Below are 18132 nucleotides of genomic sequence, written 5' to 3'. Positions count from 1 at the left end.
ACATTAAGGTGTGCTTGGAAATAAGAGTGGTAACCGCTCACATCTCTCTTACCTCCTTGCACTCAGTCTCATGGGCCTTGGGGTCAGCCATCTCAATGCGCTCCTCCCCCATGAGGGGCACGCAGGTGTCCGTGGTGTGGTTGTGGTGGTGGTTCCCCACAATGGAGTTCATGCTGGAGCTGGAGTGGTTCCTTGGAAAGAAGCCCTCTTTCTCATCATTCGGGTGGCTGGGGGATGGAGTGGCACAGCCTCATTATCCTGCCCCAGACAGTCTCCCTGCCCTATCCCACCACCCGCCCCACCATGGCAGTGATCCAGCTATCTGAGGTACAGCCAGATCCTTGCCAGCCTCCCTCGCTGCCTGGGGCTTGCAGATAAGCCTTGAGCCTCCCGCAGCCCTTGTCTGTGTCTCACCCACCTGTGCTTGAGCAGCAGGGCACGCAGCACATTGGCTCGGTCCTCCGCCCTGATCTGGTCGGAGATGATCATGGTCTCCACCATGAGGTGAGCGATGCCAGGCAGCGTGGTCTGCTCCAGGTCGAGAAGGACGGCACCTGCCAGCAGGAGGGGAAGAGCCCTGCTCCTAGTGTGCAGCACTCCCTGCTGCACACGTGCTCTGGGGACACAGCCACCCCGCAACAGCCCCACCAGCACCAGGCCCTCCTTGCACTGGAGGCACCTCTCAGCCCTTCTTGCTTCCCTTCTGCAGCCAGTCTCAGTGCCTGCACACAGGGCAGGGGCCTCAGACCATCCACCTGGTCTGGGAAGCCTTTCCCCAGGGCATTTTGGTCTGTGCTCTTGAGAAACGTGTGTTTGTGGGGACACTAGGAGCCACACTTTGTCTGGGGTACAGATTTTAATGCTCTCAGCTGAGAAATGCCCCAAGCCCAAGTGCCCCATGTCCTCCACGTAAACCTTTGGACCAAGAGAAACCACAAGCTTCTGTCTTGGCATGCTGAGAGCTTTCAGAAAAACTTGCCACCCCATCACCTGTGGGATGTGAGCACTTTTCACTGAAATAGCACAAACACCATGCCGATATACAAACAGCAAGACATCCCACTTGGTGGGATGTACGCGTGCAGCAGATTGCGTGGGCTCTGACTCCAGATTCTCATCCCAAGGGGATCTCTCTCTGCTCTCCAGGGAGAAAATGTCTCCCTCCAGTGAATTACCCATGCCCAGAAGCACTGGTAGCTCTGGTAGCTCCCCCTCAATCACCCTGACAGGCCTTGCCTTCTCACACAAAAGATCTCCAGCCCACACACAGCTGGGTGTTGCAGCTGCCACGTGCCTGAGAGCAGCAAAGCAGAGCAAGGAACCAGCATGGACATCCTCGGGCTACCCTGGAAAATGGGGTGCAGGACTGTCTGTCTCCCCACACCCTACAAGGAGCATGGACAGAGACACTGCTGGCATGTCTTCAGTGAGTGGCAACAGAAGCTGCCCAGCACAGCCTGTCCCAGAGCAATGCGCAAACCCTGGCTGGCGGCACAAAGCAGTTCCTGACTCACCATGGGCAATTGTCTTCCTGAGCTCCAGCAGGCTGCGGAAGGACAGTGAAGCCACGTGGGGTTTCCCCCACCTTGCTGTGTCCTCCTCCACATCCTCCTCAAACTTGATCCAGCGGGCTGTCTCCCTCCAGTGCATCTCCTGGTTCTTATCCACCACCAGCTCGTTCAGCTCCACAAAAACCTGGCAGGGATTACAGCGAGGACGTGAGACTTCCCCTGATGCACGGAGTTCTATGAGCAGTATGTGGAAAGCCTCAGCTTTGTCCTCAGTGTGCTGCTTGGTCTATAGCAATGCCTGGGTAAACCTGCCTTAGTTAAGCAGAGGGCTGGAGAACGGAAACAGACGGGACAAATATCACTGGCAGCAGAGCAAGAGCTTCCATCAGCACATGGAGAAGCAGAAAGCTTCAAGATGACACAGGCAGAAGAGAGAGAATGATGCAAACCTGGACCCCTCTCTACCAAAACTCACATCTTTTTCCTTTGCCTGCTTCTTGGCTAGAATAAGTTTTCCCCCAGGTTTCCTCCACTAACTTTCTTACCAGAGATGGTGAAATCACTGTGCTGCCGACTTCCAAAACAGCACTACCATTTCTCTGACTGTTTTCTTTTTAAATGTCTTTCCTAAAGTTGAGGCTCTGTGATTTCAGAGAAATCTCGACTTTTATTGAAAAAGTACTTTTTCAGCCCTCATGACAATGGATAAGAGCTTGAAATGTCACTCCCAAGGCCATGTAAAAAAATAATTATAATGAAACCACATTTGACACTTTATAAAATGCCTGTTTCTCATCCTGATTTATGGCTTCTGAACAAGTGTGGGAGGACACCACATGGATACCTCATGAGGCTTTCTATCCAACTTCTTCTTCTTCTTCTTTTTCTTGACAGATGGGGTTGATGCTAATTTTTTGCTTGTCCTGGTGATCTGGCTCCGAGACGGTTTCTTCATCAGATGCCTCCTCACACCAGGGTTATCTTCAAAACGGTGGCCTGAGCACAAGGGAAAGGAGAAAAGCCCACCGGTGTGTCTAGTGGAAACACACTGCCTGGCACAGAACCACATTCCCACATCCCAGCCCACCCTTCTCCCATCAGATTACACCAGCAGACCCCTGGCAGCTGGAGCACTCACCATCACCCTCCAGGCCTTTGAAGATCTTTCCTGTCTCACCTGCCTACGTCCAGCTGTTCCTGATGCCTTCAGAAGGAGGTTTCCTCCCAGGCTGTGGGCAACGCTGCAAAAGCTTATCCACGGTACCTGCATGAGTGGTGGGCGAACCCTCCCCACGCTGCCCCAACAAAAAGCAGTCCGAGGCCTTGCCCGCACAGCTCTGCACCCCGACAGCAGGGACAGGCAGCTGGCTGGGGCTCATTTCTCCCCCCAGAGAAAGGCTTGGTGCTCAGCAAGCATAAAGGACAGTGAAAGGGAAGGATATTTAGCTGCTGGTCTGGGAGATGCGTGGAAATATCGATGGCCGTTTTATTTAATTGTGTGGTGAGACTGCAGTGTAACAGAGCAGCCCCGGGACTGGCATGTAGGCTGTGCAACTAACTCTGGCTATCACCATTTGCAGATGATCCACGGTGGTGCTGCAGTGCCCCGGTGAAAGGTCTGTGTTACAGGGCTTGGCTGGCTGAATCACAGCCTCCTGAAGCCTCCTGAGAGGCTGCACTTACAGACCCACCACCAAACTACACCAGGGCTATTAGCTAGCCAGAGCTTGCCAAGATCTGGCCAGCCCCATCTGCAATGCCAGAGAAACAGTGCTTGGACAAGAGAGAGCAAGTACCTACAGCACATACAGACCATGAGCTCCCTGGGCATGAGAAGTAGTGCAAAGCATTGGGCTCGAAGGCCACACGCTCTCCTTGACGTTGCAGGAAGGTATCTGTGCATCTATGGCATGGAAAGAAACAGCCCAGCACCAGGCCAGGCGTAACAGGGCTTTGCTTCTTGGAAATCTGGGTTGCTAAATTAAATATAAAATGAATCAATAGTGAGCCTCAGGGGATTTTCACCCACTGGCTGCCCTGCTGATGCAAGTCCTGCTGTCAGCTGGACTCCTCCCTGCTCCACTTACTGCACTGCAATGTCAATAGGAGCCAATAACCGCCCGCTGACACAAACGTTTCTGGGAGCTGTGCATCTGGGGGGGCTTCCTCAGACTTCTGCATCGATTTCGCAGTTCCTGCATGCTCCACAGCCACTTCCCCCAAACGAATGTCATGTTCAAGTGAGAGCCTGAAGCCTGGGGTCCTTACTCAGGGTACAATCTTGGACTGACATCCAAGGGTGATGTTCCCAGAGAATAGCTCTTCCCTCCTTGCTTGAAGCCAAACTCCCCAGTGCAGCTCCCTCTCACCAAGTATGGCTCTTGCCATAGCTAGCTCCAGTAGCTCCCCATGAGCAGAGCACGAGACAGTGACAGTGCCTGAGGACAGTTTATGGAGCATGATTCTCACGGTGGCTCCACTACAACAGCCTGGTGTGTCACCCTCCCACACAGCATCTCCCACAGTCTCTTCCAGAAGATGATCTTGCCACGTTGGCTTCCACCAGTCAGATTTCTCAGGCTGACCAAGTATCTTCTCCTCCAGATAAATCTGAAGATGACAAATGTTACTGTCCACTGGTTAAAGTCTTCCTCCAGAATCAGTCCTAGCCCATCCAACTCAGCAGAATGCCTTCAACCCATGTGTTAGCTCCCACTTTCCTCCTTCCTTTACCCTCTGTCCACAAGCCGAAAGACCAGAACGAGGCATCAGGGTAGGTGTATCAGTACGAGAGAGCAACTTGCTGGCCCAGCATCACAGCAAGGGTGAACATTTCCTATTTGCCTCAATGGTAAGCTAGAGCATCACCTCAAGGAAGAAGAGACCGAAACCCTATCTCTTGGAACAGTTAAAGTTAGACTAAACAAAATGTTACTCAACACATAAAAAGTCACATATATCAACATATAAAAAGCCTCATGCTGGCTTCTGGAAAAAGAGCTATTGTCCTTGCCACAGCTTTCCCAGTTTTAGCTGGAGTGGGACAGTACGATTGTGAGTAAATATGGATATACAGAGACACACTAACACCACCAACCCCAAAATATGTACGTGCATGTGGGATGTGTATTACAGCTCTATGGCCAGGTGCGTGCAGACATGTAGCAGAGCATGTCTAAGTGGGAAAGTGAAGGCAGAGGCAGGACAGACCTGTGCAGACACACACAGGTGTGTGAGGATGAGGTTGGGCCACGCCTGCTGTGTCTACAGAATACCTGTGTCACTGTGAAAAGGAAGCTAAGACACGAGAGGAGCTGTGAAGATGCAAGCTCTCTGTGCTTCAGGTGCCAGCTAGCATCAGAGAAAGCACAAACCTGCAACCTGCGACGCATCCCTGGAGGCTGTGACAAGAGGCATGCTGTCAGTCCTGTATGGGGGCCTGGGACCAGGAATCAGCTCTGTGGACCCCAGGACAGGGGGAGAAGCAACTACAACATAGAGAGCAGGAGCAAGACAACTTTCCTGGGTGCTGTTTGTACGCATACTCAGCCAAGACAGGATGTATTTTTTCCCCTAACACAGACCACCCAAGGCAGAAATAGCAGACTGAAGACCTGTCACTTCTCCATCATTCAGATGTCAGCATGCACTGCACCGTGGAAAAACACGAATAGAGCAGATACTAGGGAAATACAATACAGACTCCCTGGATGGCTTGGCACAGAACCCAGATCTGTCCTGGCTGGTGCTGAGTTCAAGGTAACAGAGCCAGCTGGACCCCAGCTAATCTTTGTTACCACCCAGGCGTCCCTGCACAGTGCCCCCGTGCTCCAGGCACTAAAAGGAGTATAAAGAGACCGGCTCAGGTCCAACAAGGACTCTGCCCTGCAGAAATTATTCCTCCTCAGTCAAAGATGATCCTGGAAGAGCAACTGCCACGTAGCAAGTAGCTGAGCAAGCGGCACTAGCTGGACACGAGCTGCCTCTGTACAGACCTGACATTGTTGTGTCTGCTCTCTCTGTCTCTGCCGTATCTCTGCGGGATTAATTCACAGTGTGGATTTATTGTGCAGAAATAATTAAGAGTTGACTGGGCAGCACATCCTATTTCAAGCACCTGCAGCATTAGCTGTAGCAATCAATGAATGTGCTAACAGTTAGCAAGCCCAATATCCCCCCTTCATAAGTGATGCATATCACACCTCCTAGAAGCAATCTGCCCCTTCCACCTTCCCAAGAGCTGCCATTGTTTCTTGGGTGAAATTGGGGCAATTTCTCCCACTTTTAATGCATAGCTTGCTCAGCCTGGGACAGCTGACAGTGACAATTTGCTCCATGTTTGTGTTTTGAACTTTGCTCCTATTAAATTGTCTGTGACTTTACAGTAACAAGTACCAGACGTAGCCAGAGGCAAACCCCCACTTGCCGGTCCCTGTACAAGCACACAGCCAGACGTTCCTTCCCCAGAGGCTGCAAGGCTTATAAAGATGGACTAGCTGAGACGGAGAAAATGATGCTGGGACCAGGAGGAATGGAAAGTTAAATATTTTGCCTAAGACCATAATGTCACGCTGTGGCATAGCCAGAAACTGAACCAAGCCTCCTGAGTCCGTGTTGTACTCTGCCTCCCCACTCCTGCTTGCAACGCCTGCAAGCGAGCTAGTTCTGGGGCCATGTCACCTTCCCTTGCGCACTTGTACAATGCCTTGAAAAATCAGAGCACGATCTAGATGAGGACATTTGGGCAGCTGCCACAGAGCTACGACTGTGAATGGTGTCACTCCCAAGGTGACACGCAAAGCCATCTTTTAACTGCGAGTGACCACTGCCCGCTGAGAAAAGAAAGGAAAAGAAAGGTGGGAGTGAGGCTCTGGTTCCTGTGCAGTCCCTGGGATGGCTCAGAGAGCCGTTTTTTCACAAGGGCTGCACGGGTAAGGAAACAGATGCAGAGAACAGAAAGGTGCTCTTTGCTCTTGGGATTCCTATTCTCTCCTTCCCTGCTTTTCTCACTCTCACTTCCTTCCTCCTTTCCCCTTTCCAGGCACCCCAGCCAGCCTGCCACTAGCTGATTTCACAAACAACACTCAAGCCTGCAGACACAGGGACTAGTTTATGTCCTCCCCAGTGCCGAGCTGAGAACCTGATACCTTCTGCTTCTCTCGGATCTGTGGCCCAGCTCAAATTCCAGCAAAGAGCAACAGCTCATTGTCACTCTGTGCCACAGATGGAAGGAAAATTTCTCTGTTCTTATACATAGCAGCTTCTCCTCTGGCCACAGCATGGGCTACATCCCAAGAAGCACAAACTAAAGATGCAGCTGCCTCCAGAGCTACTCGAGCAAGACACACAGAGGGAAGCACCTCAACACTACGAAATGGATCTGTACAGACCTCAGACACACACACAGAAAGCTCCTCCAGCATCCCCAGGCACAGGGCTGCATGCAGCGGGGCAGACAATCCCTTCTCTAAACCAGGAGACAAACCTGACACAGAGGGGGCAGCAGGCAGCAAACACAGGGTGGGGATACTTAGATCGGGGCTCTACAGCTGCAACCGGGGGTCACTGCTCTGGTACTTACAGGTGGGCTCCCCGCCTGGGTAGCCCAGATGGTTTCTGATGGCCTCCCATAAATCATAGTCTTCAAAATTGAAGGCAAATTCATCCAAGTCTTCATAGCCGAGCGAGTTGCGAATGCAGGTGCTCATTGCTACCTCAGGGCTGCTGCCCCCTTCCGATTCCCTCGCTGCCTCCTCTCCCTCCTGCGGGGTTGTCATTTTGTCCTTGCGAAGGTCAGGGGTCAGGCGCCATGAGCCACTCACCTTCAGGGCAGGGGCTGGGGTAGCCAGGCTGAAGCGCAGAAGGCGAGCTGCCCCGCGAGGGCTTCACCGGAGCCCTGGGGCCAGCCCCGGTGCCTCGCTCCCCTGGGCACGGGGCATGAAGGTGCTGGCTGCAGCAGCCCCTGCAGACTGACCAGGTGCTGGAAAGGATATTTCCACCCAGGGATGTTCCTGCGGGGGCTGCCCCAGTGGCTCCTCGGGAGCGGGATCCTCGCTGTGCCGCGGGGTCTGTCGCTGGCTGCCCAGGGACAGCCTGGCTCCGCGCGCAGCACCGCTTCTCTCCCTCACTCCCCTCTGGTGTCTCCCTCCCTCTCCAGCCTGCAGAGCAACCTATTGAATTCTCCATGTCCTCGGGCCCGGAGCGTGCATTTCCATGACGTCTCTGCTGTCTGCCCTCACGCGCGCACGGGGGCAGGCCCCTCGGAGGCGCTTGGGAAGGGGCAGCCGCCTCTCGGCGAGCAGCGCGGAGGAGAGGGGAGGCTCCTCACATCGGGTGTCTGCCGTGTAAGAGCTGGCGTGGCACACGGAGGGCTGGTAACTGGGAAAGTGTGTCAGGGAAGGAGAGAGCTGGGTCTCAGGGAAGCGCAGGGAGCCCTGAAATGGAGAGGGCAGCGGGGTGGGTGGAGGAGGGCCGGCACCTGTGGCTTGGGTGGGAGGAGAGGTGCTGGGCACACGTGGAAACACGGGCACTGGTGCTCTGCATGCCGGCAAAACTGACAGAGGGGAATCAGAGCTAGAAAAGCAGGGGCTGAGGAACAGGGAGAGGAGGACCAGGTCCTCGGGGAAGGCTGATGACCATGCCTGGAGCTGTCAGGGAAGAGGGCAAAGCAGAGAGGTGCAAGGAACACGCGCACTGTGGTGCCACAGAGCCTCACTTTTCATGCCGTCCAAGTCAGCGGATGCCAGCATCTGGGCCTCAGCCTCATCCGTGGGGACACGCTGGTACGCTGCGCTCTCCAGCGTGGTCATGCTGCCGATGCACATTCTCTCCTTCAAGTCGTAGGTAACTCGCTGCCCACTCGCCACCTGGCCCCAGGGCTTGCGCTTCTCCCACCCTCGGGACAGGCGTTCCCGAGGCCCCGGGAGGCTGCAGGGACCAAAGAGACTGACGGTAGCAAACAGGGGGAGTGGCGACAGGCTCTGCCCCTTGGCAGGGGACAAGGACCTCATGGTCCTTACCCAGTTTCCCAGCTTGCAGGTCAGCATAAACTAACTGGGAGAAAGAACACACCACATGCACAGCCCAGTGCCCCTAAACCCACATCCTGGGGATCCCATAGGGCTAAAGAGATCCCAGGAAGCGACCATCCTGCTGGGGAGCAGCAGTGTTGCTGCAGCCACTGAGCCATGGGGCCCCTGTGGTTCAGCAGGAAAGAAGAGGCTGGGCACAGCCACACACCTCCCTGTTCCACCCCAGGGGCAGGACAGGGCAGTGACCCCCCAGCCCGTGCAGGGTGGCAGCAGCTCAGCTGCGCTCTGCTACCTGGGGAGGGAGGCAGAGCTCTTGTCCGGCTGCAGGTCGGTGAAGCACGGCGCGGGGGACAGGATGCCACACTCCTCCTCCACGTGGAACTGCGCCGGGGCCAGAGCGCTGCCAGACTCGTCCTCATCGCTGCCGATGGTGAACTGCGGAGACAACAGCCCTGAGAGCACGAGCCAGCCCAGGCAGCCCTTGGCACAGCCCTTGGCACACAGATCCTCCCCATGTCCCCACAGACTAGTAAAGGCCACTCCAACGTCCCCCATGTGCCTCACACACCCTGGGACTGGCCATATTAAGCCCCCCATCTGGTACACCCCAGGAACGGACACACTGATCTTCCCCCATGTCTGACACCCCAAAATGGCCATGCGCACCCTCCCCAGCATCCACCCTGGGCAAAGGCTTACCTGTCACTGTCCCCTGATGCCCATCTCTGCTCGGCAGGGACAGAACCACTCTTCCCACAATATCCCACAGCTTTGGGGCTCTCCTCTACAAACTCTTCCACTCAAGCAGCTCACTCCCTTGACCACAAACCCTTTACTGACCTTCCCTCCACAGCCCCCAGGCTCCCACACCCACCCAGGCAGGGATGCCCTAGCCTTGCCTTTGGTTTGCTTGGGGGCTCCAGCTTAGGGGACGTGTCCTTCCCACGAGCTTCGCCCTCAGACTCTGCAGAGATCTCTTTCTCCTGGGCCTCCTCCGCCTCAGACTCTCCTTCTTCCTCTTCTTCTTCCTCTTCTTCCTCCTCTTCTCCCCCTTCCTCGTCCACTTCCTGGATGGTGGGGGTGACCTCTGAGGGGGGTACTGAGGTTTTCTTCTTTTTCTTTCTCCTTTTTTTCCTCCTGCTGGCACGGGGCGGCCTCTTTTGGTACTTGAGGGCAGAAGGGAGGTGAGTGGAAAGGAGATGATGGATGTGGTGCGAGGTTTGGCGGTGGACTGAGAGAGAAAAAGAGAGTCAGGGGCAGGAAAAGGCTGGGAGGAACCTGCCAGACGCCCCTCCAGGAAACAGCATGGTCTGGAGATCAAGGGCCAGGAAGGGCAAGGAGAGCCACCAGCCCGCAGGGACACAGCAAAGCTCTTTCAGCGATGTGGCAGGCTGATGCATCCAGCCTGGCGTGGCCATGGAGGCAGCCCTCATGCAGTGCCAAACCTCCCCAACCCAGCTCCACCGCCCTGGGCAAGGCAGGACTCTTCCAGGGCTGCTGAAAGCCATTCGCACGGCTAGGCAGAGCTGCAGCGACCTGCCAGAGACACTACCCCCTTCCTAAACACAGGGAAACACTTCTCACTTTATCAAATAAGCAGAGTTTGGGCCATTTACAAACATTTCTTTCCTGCATAGTGTTCTTTAGTTCAGCTTAAATAGATGTGCCTTATTTCACTGGCAGGCTTTGACAGGAATTACAGACCAAGTCTTTTAGTGCAGATGCAACATAAATCCATGTCCCAGGTTCTGGGGGGGGGCTTGTGCCTATCAGCCCCTGAAATGCAGGTTCAGTTAGGAGGTTCTCTTTATAAACCTGGGTAAAAAACAGGGCAGAAGGACTTTTCGTCAAACTAATCTACAAAGAGAAATTCATACAGGGTTGACCTGGGTGTCGTGGGAATTACACAGCGAGAAGAAATTAATGGCATTTCTGAGCCATCACTCAAAAACAATGATAATGAACCATGCAGGGAGCAGGGTAAGCTCAGCACCTCCCTGCAAGAGATAGAAAGCCATTTCTGCCTGGTCTATCTGCAGGCACAAAGCCTCCCATAGACAGCCTGCAGGATGCACAGACCCTGGGGCTGCACCCGGAGCAGCTGAAATCACGGGGGCACCAGCCGCTTTGCAAGGGGGCTTTGCTCAGCAGCTCTTCCTGAGGAATTGTTTCCAGTCTGTTTTGATTTGGTTCCTTCCCAGCTTTCCTGTGACATGGCAGCAAAATCTGTTTATAGTGAAAACTACCTTCAAAGGGCGTTTTCAATGGAAGCTGTAACCTTCTCCCTGGGAGAGCCAGGCAGGTTCATTGTTCTGGTGTCATGTTTCCTTTCCTTTGGTTTCTCAAGTCTTTTCTCCCTTGTTTCCCCCCTTGGGAACAGACGGAATATTTCACACACCCCCTTGGTTCAGCAGGAGAGCCTTGTGGCAAGATTAGAAGAGATTGGGAATGGCCATACATGCAAAATGGGAAGAGTTTGGTCTCTTTATAAACTCTTTTTCTTCCAAAGCATTCTTGAGTACTTTGACTTAAATGTACCCTTTAGATGTACCCTTTTCACTGGTAGGTTTTGGCAGAAAGGCACTCCTGTCCTGCTACTGCGCTCCTCTAGCGCTGCTCTGCCTGCCATGGGTAGCTCAGGCATTAATTTCTAATGTAGCAAGAAGCAAGGAAGGCCCCAGCTGTGCGTATGTTGTTCCTAAAGCAAAGCTGCTGCTGAAGACACAGCCCATTCACTCCTGCATTGACTGCATAAGCCCAAGACAGAAACGTCTGCATTTTGGATCATGCTAGTGATTCCTGGCTTTGAGTGTGGCAGGAAACATTTCTAAACCCAAGGAGCATTCACTTCTATGGGCTCGTAGAATATCTTCCAAAGTCTAATGGCCTAACCAGATCTTCCCACTTCATGAATACAAAGTGCATACAATTTCCAATAGCCAGGTTTGACACAGTCCTAGATAACAGGGACACATCAGGAGCTCAAAGGAAAACAAGCTTGATTCTGACAAAGAGAAGATACTTCTATTTAGGAAAAAAAAAAAAAAAAAGCAAAACAGTACAAGCCTGTAGGCAAATTTTCCAAGAAGCTTCTGCCATGCATGCTCAAGCAGATCATCTGTGTACTCTGAGCCAATTGGCACAGCTGTGCCCGCAGGCAGAGCTCCAGAGCAGGTAAGTCCCAGCAGCACAGTCCAGGTATTCAACCCGCAGCAAAGCTATCAGCACCTTGCAGCCATGTGTGCGAGTGACTGTGTGCTTCGGTGCAAGGTGCTGTTTTAGTGAAGCCTCTGTGGAGAAATGGCACAAGCAGAAAGTAGCAGCTGGGGTGCATTATAGTAGTAGACTTCTACTAGCAAACTTCTGCAGCACCAACTGGAAAGGAGTGGCCAAGCAGCAAGCAGCCTGGTGATGTCCTAAGGACAAAATGTTCCTGAGGTTGCATCCTATCACAGTTAAGTCGTAAAATAAGCAGCATCTGATTGTGGAGAGCTGGAGACTGGGAAACTGACCCAGCCATTGCTACTCGTCTTCCATACAAACAGCCTGCTGGCTGGGGTACTCCTCGTCCTGCCCGTTACTGTTACTACAAGCTAATGCAACCAGTCTACACCAAGCAGTAGCTTATGGCTGCTCTTGCGGGCACACTCTCATTTTACAGCCAAAGTGACTTTCACTGTTGCCATCTTAATGGAAGGGTGGTTGGTGGAATAAATGTGCTGATCAGAGGATTTCAGGGGAGACGGCTACAGCATTTTAAACTCACACTCCGTTTTTATTTTTCTGTCCTTTCTTTGAGCCGATAAACCTGATGGTTTCGTGGTTGCTATTTAGAAATACACAGGCATGTCTGACTGGAGCCATCTGCTTTCAGATTGGGGAGGACAGCCTGGCTCCTAGCCATGTTTGGATGTTTCTTTGCAGCCATATGGAAGAAAAATAGTTTCAAACTGGAAACTTGAGTTTGGTGGAAGTGGCTGCAGAGGTGCTTGACACTGGGTGGGGAGGTGAGCGAGCACCCAGGCCTGAGCAATGCTGTCACCTGGGCTGGGCAGTAGCTATGCCTCCAGGGACAAGGGACACTGGTCGGGAGCAGACTGGGATGAGGCAGTGGGCACTGGGTGTACATAGCATTCAGGGATTGCTCTGAAAGGAGGAAGGGTCTGCAGGGACCCCAGCACAAGGCTGCAGAGCACATGGGGCTGAGCAAGGGTTAGCAGTGAGGGTGGAAGTGGGTACAGCGGTTCAGACCTACGTACATTCAAAATCTCTCTCACTGTAGCTGCGTCTCTGCTTCTCCAGATTGCTTGATGCTGACTTGCTTATCAGGTCCCCAAATCTCTCGACTGACAAGGTCTTATCCAAGTCCTCATCGTCCTCGGCACCAGGAGAGGCTTTCTCTGCATGATCTCTGCCCTGCACAGAAATCACCAGATAACAATCAAACACTGCAGACTCCTACAGTCCTCTGGGTCCTGCAAATGGGGTTGAGCTTGCTGAAGAGCAGTGGGCATCACACCACAGGGCTGGGGAACAGTTACTCATTTATGGGCACAGCTCCACTGAGAGTCGAGAGTCAGAACAGATCAGCAAGCCTCTGAGCTACCAGCTGAGACGTGCAGCTTTCTTTTAGCTGGGATTTCTCTTTCCTCACACCTTACTGCTACCCTCTGGCCTTCCCTTTGCTCAGTCTGACAGCCCTCCCTCTTGAGATTTCTCCCTGGGAAACAGCATCCCTGCTCCGGGGAGGCAGATTTCAAAGCTGCTCTTACTGCTCTGGTGAGCTGCCCTTGGGGCACTGACCACCCTGTATATCCCCCACCTCTCCTGCAGTCCCGGGGCTCCCGTGTTTCTTTTAGCATGCCTTCTTCAGGCTTTTCTGCTTGAGAAGCCTCACATTTCAGGCTGCGGGAGCTCCTCTGCCTTTTGCTGGTGGAGATGCTCTGAGAAGAGCATCGCCAGGTGACTCCTGTCCTTTCTGCCTCCTGAGCAGCTGCAGCTGGTAAAATTTTCCGTCAATAGAGCCGAAATGCCAGTGCTGAGCTGTTGTGGACTCCCGCGTTTCCATGGAAACAGGAGGAGGCCCAACTGTGACAAATCTGCCTGTGCTGGGCGGAAAGAGGGAGCAAGGCGGCCTGGGCCGTGTTCTGCCTCCCCCCACCGCCCTCCACGGCCAGGCTGGGTGCTGCGGGGGCACCGAGCCTCTCTGCAGGCCGGCTGTGGGAAGGGAGCACCGGGCACTCAGCAGTGGCTGTGGTGGGGCCTGGGTAACAAAGGAGGTGTGAGAGGGAGAGGCAAGAATAAAAACGAGCTGGGGAGTGGGCTGGGGATGGAGGCAGGGCCCATGGGTGAGCGGTGCCAGATACAGAGCCCTCAGGTCTGTACCTCAGACATATCTGTGCACGTGGGGATGAGGCTGCTTCGCTGCCCACCTCAGCACGGGTGTCCCAAACGTGGTGAAAACAGGGAGAGTCTAACTGAGAGCTGCCCAGCTCCTCACGGAGACCGTCTGGCTGGAGCGCCATGGAGCTGCATGGAGCATCATGGAGCTGCAGGCACCATGTGCTCCCAGAGGCTCCTACCACTCGCCTACTGCACCCATCAGCATCCAAAGGCACCCTCTGGCCTCCCTGACCACAGCAGAGCAGATCTGGCCTTGTGGGCAGCCTCGGAGCAGCCTTGGTGCCAACACAGCCGCAGTGAGCAGAGGCTCTGTGCTGCTGCAGGCTGCCAGGACGTGGGTCCCGCGCACGGCCTGGCAGCAGCGCGGTTCCCGGGGCACACACGGTACCGCTGCCGCTGGATTCCCACCTCACCTGCTGCAGGTCGATGAAGACTTCTCCTATGGGAGGGGACTCTCCAGCTGCCATTTTGGTTCAGGACCTAAGGGCCTGGGCAAAATATCAACCCTTCTCTTTCACCGGCAGGCACCCAGCAAACCTGGAGAGTGGCATAACCTGTGGAGAGAGGGCAGGACAAGGGAATGTCGTGGGAGACTGCCACCCACTGCCCTCAGCCCCCATGGCTCCTAACCCAGAGAGGCCACCTTGGGGAACCTCCCCAGCACCACCAGGACAGGGCTGTCCCTCAGCACGGTGCGGTGAGGGGGTGGGAATGGCACAGACCACGCTGCTTTGGTGCCAGCTCTGCCAGGTCAAGGCCAGGGGAGGCCCTGACACCTCCCTGTCCTCCTCCGAGCGAGGCGCTGCTCCGAGCCGTGCTGTGCCAGGGAAGGGAAGGTTTCCTGCTCAGTCACCTCCCTGCCAGCACATCTGGGCAAAGCTGGAGCATGGCTGAGCAGCGGGCAAGGGTAAAATGGGAGAGGCAAGGTGCTGAGGGGGCATGCCAGCAGCAGGCAGCGCGGAGCAGTCCTGTGCCACATAGCCTTAAAAACGGGCAGGCCCCAAAACAGCCACGAGGAGCCTCAGAAAGATCCATGCAGGGCAGAGAGACGGCACGAGGACAAACAGTTCTGCATTCATACAACAGACACAAAGCAATACATGTTACGGGGGAAGAGGCCCACCCAGACCGCAGAGATGTACACTGCCTGCACCAGTGTGGTTAAGGGACCGATAACCCCGTGGGCAGCCCGAGGGAGCGCTCTGCTCAGCGTTCAATTGCAAGGGAAGGAGGCAACGAGGTTCCACAGGTCATAAGGAATGGGATTGAGAGTAACACAGAAACAGCTACAGTCATGTCATATCTACAGCAACAGGGCAGGCTGAGCTCAGCATGGGCTGCCCCGTCTGCTGTCACATCAGGGAGAGCTGGAGATGGGTCAGAGACTGGCACGGGGAAGATCTGGGCCTCTGAAAACTCATCTGAACTCATACGGAGGCAGACAGAAGGTGCACGCACATCCACAGTAGTTTGGGCAGAGGGATGGCTAAGCAAAGTGTTCTCATTTCACGGAGCAAGAAAAGGGACATTCGTTAAAACTGCAAGGGAAGAATACAAATTAATAGAAAATTGGCAAAAGAGAATATTTTTTTCACTGATGTCATTAGGGGAAAAAATACTGCAAAATTAGAGGACAGCTTGGGCATCTCTCTGGGTACCAAGTCATATTTATTACAAAGCACATCTTTCAGAACAAGCTATTCTGTAGCTATGAAGCTTTGGAAGAAGTAGTAGAGGAGTGCAGGCCACAGCCTGGAGATCTGCTAAGGCATTTCTTACCATCTCATCTGAAGTACCTCACAAGGGCCCTGTTCAAGACACGACACTAAAACAGATGGTCTAAAGGTGACACCAGTAAAGCCACTTCATCACCCCTCCTCCTATCTTGGAAGATCTTCAGAAGGTGCTACTGCAGGCTCTGCTTATCCTGCCTACCCAAAGGCACACATTTATGAAGCCAAAAAATTCTGGGGCGATCTCTAAGGCAACTTCTTGAGGAGCCAATGTCATCACTGATGAAGCACGTTCTCTTGGTCCAAGCCACTTTCTCTCAAACCATTTTTATAGATTTAGCAGCTATCTCAGGATGCAGTCATGCAAATGAACAAACTATCGAGCAGTGCCAGAAGCGGTACAGCTACAAGTGACATGCCCATAGCTACAAGTGACATCCCCACAGGATAGGGCTGCAAACAGCTAGAGCGCGATTTTGGGGCTGCACACCCAGGCCTTGCAGGCATGAATGACAACAGTTCCTTCCTCCTGTGGTATCAGGAGGACTCCACATGCAATGTTTGCTCAGTACCAGACAGGGAGAACAAGTGTGAAAAGACCAAATTTTATTAAACATGAGGAATACTGGAGGCACTAACACAGCTACGTGGATGGGGATAGGACAATTAAAACTTATGGTGAATAACCTGGGATTATTGCTGTTCTTTTCCTCCCTTTGAACGTCACCATCCTAATTATCGTGAAAAAGGCAAAACTTAGTGGATGAAATTCCTCAAACATACTGGACTGAAATCTACAGTAATTGAACCCTTCTATGAGACCTGAGCAGCTCAAGAGAAATATGCTGCCAAGACAAGGAAATGGAGAGTCCAAACCATAAGGAACAGGGTGAAACAATGAAAATACCCAATTCACTCTGCAGATCTGTTAAGGCTCCTACTTTAAGGTGTAATCTTCAGGTTTCCACTCTGTTTTCCAAGACAGATGGAGCAAAAGGGTTCAGAGAGACAAAACAGAAAAAGGAGAAAGGTCTGGAAATGAGCTGTAAGAGGAGACTGAGCTGCTTTTTTGGTAGGAGACAAGATAGGGAGAAGGGTAATACATGTCTTTTATTTCCTTTCGCTTTTAACTCAGAAAAAGGGTATCATTCCATGAAATCAAACAGCAGCAAATTTGAAACTGAAGGAAGGGAACACTTTATTACAGTGAGAAGAGCTGGCAGGTGGACCCTGGCTCTGCAGTCCCTCAGGGCCAAGGCATCATGCGCATTAAAAAAAAGGGGCTGGGTGTTTGGGAGGAACATAACATCCACAGCCACAGCTACAGCAGAGAGGACTGCCGGCAAAAACGTGCTACAAGTACTACTACTTCACAGCTTTGAAAGGCAGTTCTGCTAGTGTTAGAATCCCTAAAAACTAGCAAAATGATAATGGTAATTTAACAATAAAAAATACCAACGCTCAGCTCCACCTCTGTGCCACTAATGCATCTTATGGGACCTTGAATGGAAACTGCAAACTACCAGCAAGGTTGGAAAACAATGTGCGTTGTTTCAGGTCGGCCGCAGGTTGCTCTGAAGCTACGCAAAGGCTGACAGGGGTATTCAGGATCAGGGTGGGAGGAAACCCACAGGCAGGAGACCTGCTGGATGTGACGAGCGCTTCTGGCGTGGTCTTTGCAAAACATGACGCTGAGTTTACAGCTCCAGCCTGACTGCCTAAATGAAGGTAAAAGGGTTGGAAAATTCAACGCTTAGTCTCTCTTTACCCAACCAAGCGGCGTATTCTCAAACATGCTGAAAATATGTCACTCTAATGACTCTGCTGAGCAGCTAAAAGCGAGACAGCTGTACTAGCAGTAAAACAAGGAAGCCCTTGGGACCCGCTTTGAGATTTCAGGGGGACTATGTGGTGTGCGGGGGTTTCCCCCCATCCCTGCTCATCCTGTGGAAGCGGGAGGTGAGGCATGGCAGCCCCCAGCACGTGTTGGGATCTGAACCATAACAGGTCTCCTATGTCCTCTTCCCATCCTAACACTGTAATAACACATTTAACGGGCACACTGAGACTACACGAGCTTTTTTGGCTCCCTATTTATCCCCCCCAGGAAAAACCAAGCCTGTGTGCGAATGCTGCACAGATGCTCCTCCGAAGGCAACAATCCCTTCCCAGGGAGGACGTGCTGCCCACGGGGCACCCGGCATCCCAAAGGTGCCGGGCAGCCCCCGGGAGCTGCAGCACAGCCTTGCTGTCTGGAAATCTGTTTAAGGACTGGTAACACTACAAATCACTTCCAGCACTGAGGGGATTCTGAGGATGCCAAGAGCCGAGCGCTGCTGTTCGGAGCGCTGATTCGGTGCACTCCTTGGTGGCTGGCCACTAGAGGCCACTTGCCCCTTACTCTGCAGCGCCTGGTGCAACCTGTCATAGGAAGGCTGGCGAGACATCGCCTCG

At 53.3% G+C, this 18132-nt stretch overlaps 1 protein-coding gene across 2 annotated transcripts in view; it reads right to left on the bottom strand.

The window, feature by feature from the left end:
• Positions 1-18132, bottom strand: part of SLC4A3 (solute carrier family 4 member 3) — a 33632-nt gene that overhangs the window by 14036 nt on the left and 1464 nt on the right. Inside the window, exons 2-10 of one of the 2 annotated variants that reach the window (XM_068687650.1) lie at positions 14359-14499; positions 12802-12958; positions 9442-9773; positions 8835-8977; positions 8227-8438; positions 2356-2507; positions 1515-1695; positions 419-554; positions 53-227 (exon numbers count right to left, since the gene is read on the bottom strand). In XM_068687650.1, coding sequence (XP_068543751.1) covers positions 53-227; positions 419-554; positions 1515-1695; positions 2356-2507; positions 8227-8438; positions 8835-8977; positions 9442-9773; positions 12802-12958; positions 14359-14412 — 1542 coding nt within the window. In that variant the 5' untranslated portion in view covers positions 14413-14499. Of the gene's footprint in view, positions 1-52; positions 228-418; positions 555-1514; positions 1696-2355; positions 2508-7092; positions 8202-8226; positions 8439-8834; positions 8978-9441; positions 9774-12801; positions 12959-14358; positions 14500-18132 lie in introns of those variants that run through there. The other variant, XM_068687651.1, reaches the window with a different exon arrangement.

Source organism: Anas acuta, chromosome 6 (genome assembly GCF_963932015.1).
Source record: "Anas acuta chromosome 6, bAnaAcu1.1, whole genome shotgun sequence".
Taxonomy (NCBI): domain Eukaryota; kingdom Metazoa; phylum Chordata; class Aves; order Anseriformes; family Anatidae; genus Anas; species Anas acuta.
This window is presented reverse-complemented; position numbering and strand designations above follow the sequence as displayed.